At 36.4% G+C, this 2,762-nt stretch overlaps 1 protein-coding gene across 1 annotated transcript; it reads right to left on the bottom strand.

Moving 5' to 3' along the window:
• Positions 1-1,426: 1,426 nt before the first annotated feature.
• Positions 1,427-2,167, bottom strand: LOC113295913. Its single transcript, XM_026544262.1, has one exon. The coding sequence runs from the start codon at positions 2,165-2,167 to the stop codon at positions 1,427-1,429; it is 741 nt and encodes a 246-aa protein (XP_026400047.1).
• Between the last annotated feature and the right edge of the window lie 595 nt (positions 2,168-2,762).

Genomic DNA, 2,762 nt, shown 5'->3' with positions numbered 1-2,762 from the left:
GGGCGCTGCTCGGTGATGTGTTTTCCCTGAACTCCTCTCTAGAATGGGAGTTAAATTTGCAGAAGCAGCCTGGTTCAAAGCTGGTTGTCAGATTTTTAGTGAAGGTGGACTTGACTACTTGGAAACCCCAGCTTGGTTCATGCACATAGCATCTTAGCTATTAACCCTTTCGTTACAGCAGCAGTGTAAGTTTAATTTCCTTGTTCCTTTTTGCCCTCACTGACCCTTTTGTCCCCCTAGTTGTAGTCAGGGTTTAACATTAGACAAACCAGTGATGCACTGTCTATGTTTAACTTAACATATTATAATTTGTAGATGCAGGATTCTGTTTGATGTCTGGAGATTTTTTGAATCCTATTAACAACTTCCATGAGCTAGACTTAAGTAGTTTAGAACAGAATGTTAAACTAAAGGAGAACAACTTCTCCGAACATGGGTATAAGTCTCTGTTTCTCAAGGCTGTAGTTAATGAACTCCCTAGTACGGAGAACAACTTCTCCGAACTAAAGGAGTACTATGAGGTAATTTTCTTAGAATGAGTTTATTGTAAGCAATCAATTAACAATTGATAGATACATTTAGGTAGACTTCGTAAAATATTAAATATGATGTGATGTTATAATACATGTTTGCGTTATTATAGAACATCGATAAATGTAGCTGGATGAGTCTGCTGCTTACGTCTGTTCATAAAAGAACTAGTCACTTCTCTTGTGGTAGTTAGTGTTAGTTGGTCTTATACTTTACCAAATCATCAAATTCAAAATTCAGTACCATTTTTTGTAAGAGTATGACTATGAGCCGTTTAATTAGACCATGTGAATTAGATAATACTTCGATGAGTCTAGGACTCTAGCGCATAAAAAAGAAACAGTCATGAAGTAATAAGTGCACGATTTTTTCCAGGGAGTTAAGAGTTGGACCGACTATGTTTGATGAAACAGGGAATTGCCAAGTAGCAGTCTGCATTCCATGGATAGCTAAAGATGAGGAGGAGGCTGAAGCTATAGCAGCATTGGAGGCTATCAAATGGCTGAAGCTAGCAGCAAAGGAGTTCTCAAGTTACAGCTGGAAGGATGACTCTCTTAATGTTGCTATAGGTGGTATTCTAGGATCTGTGGAGTGGAAAAACAATAGTTTAATAATGACTGTAAGCATTTACTTAAAGATTTTGTGGCTTGGAAATGTAACCATGTGCATGGAGAATCAATTACTATAGCTGATTCTCTTGCAAAGGTAGGTAGGCAAAGAATGAGTTCTGTTTTGGGGGAAGATTGATTTCCTAGTTAATTAGTACTTTCTCATAAGAGAGAAACTGCCTCTTAACTGTTGCTCAAGTTCAGTAGTATTAAAAATAAAACTGTCCATTACAAAAGAGTCATGATAATGTGTACAAAATTACAAGAGATGATGGTGTAGAAAACCATTAGGGAGGTGATTCAATCATAACCTCATATTCTTCTAATTGAATATCCCTGTCCTCACTCAAAGGAACATTATTATACGCTTCCAAATGTTCAGCTAACCAGGATTTACCGATGTTCTCGTGATGGTATGATTTGCAGACAAAGTACACAACCGTTTGGATCACAAGAGCAAAGTGAATAGAAATAGACAGAAACAAGAAACAAAAAAATCCCAAACTAACTCTGCCCATCACACCTATTTTCCCATGAGCAACAAGAATTTCAATGGTGGATAATACAACCATAAAACAGATTTGTAGCTCAATAAAGACAACCAAAGCAATCGACGTCTTACCCTTAATCAACGCTTTGCTCTTTAAAATTGCTTTATAGCCATAACTCTCTTCCATTACTGATACTACACTAGCCAAGTGCCATATTACGCCGATGTAAGCAAGCCCGGACGTGTAAATGACAATAATAATGTGGAAAAGAATATGCAAACCGTCACCATTTGAATGTCCAAGAGCTTCATCTATCAAAACTACTACTAGAATTGCATAGAGAATTGCAAAGAAGTTGTATAGAATCATGATCAGAAGGGCCCATAAGAAAGTGATCAAAAGTCTCTTCCAAACAGTGGGAACTATACTTGTAACTTCCTTGAAACTGATTTCTTTGGTAGTATAAGCACAAGCAATGGTATAAGCGACGGCCGAAGTAGAGAGGAGCGAAAGAACAAGAAGGAAGATATGGTACATGACCTTGAATATCAAAAAGTTAGCCAATTCCGATATTGAGTGATACCAGAACAATTCAAGCACTCCATATTTTAGGTTCCTTAGGTTATGCATGATTTTTGGGAACAATAAGTCAGAAATTTCGAATTGAGCTAAATAAATGAAAGAAAGAGGAAGAATAAAAGTTAGAGCGACTTGTGAAAAGATTTTCTTACTTGAAGCTGTAATATGGTAAGCTTCTCTATAGATTTCAAAGAATCCTAAGAATTGGAGTTTTTCTAGTTCTCTATCCATAATGATTGAATTTTCGTAATCACTAGAGGAGATATTGGCTTGGTAAGATAGAAGAGAATGAGATGATGGTTGTCGATGAAATAAACATAGATTTGGAGGAAATTTATACTGCTGGACTTTGACTTCTTGTCAAGAAAAGGTCTGCATAGACACTTCAACTAATGAAAATTTTATAATCGCATTTGGTTGTTTTGTTTTCGTTGTCATCATCGTTTGTGGTGGGGAGTTATGCAAAAACGAAAGTCCACAAAGATTATAAGAACTGGCAATTGTACAGAAAGTATTAGCATTAGTTTAAAAAAACGCAAAAAGTGTTTTTGGC

This window comes from Papaver somniferum, chromosome 1, assembly GCF_003573695.1.
Source record: "Papaver somniferum cultivar HN1 chromosome 1, ASM357369v1, whole genome shotgun sequence".
In the NCBI taxonomy this organism is placed as follows: domain Eukaryota; kingdom Viridiplantae; phylum Streptophyta; class Magnoliopsida; order Ranunculales; family Papaveraceae; genus Papaver; species Papaver somniferum.
The sequence above is the reverse complement of the archived record's forward strand: the minus strand, read 5'-3'. Positions and strand labels throughout refer to the sequence as shown.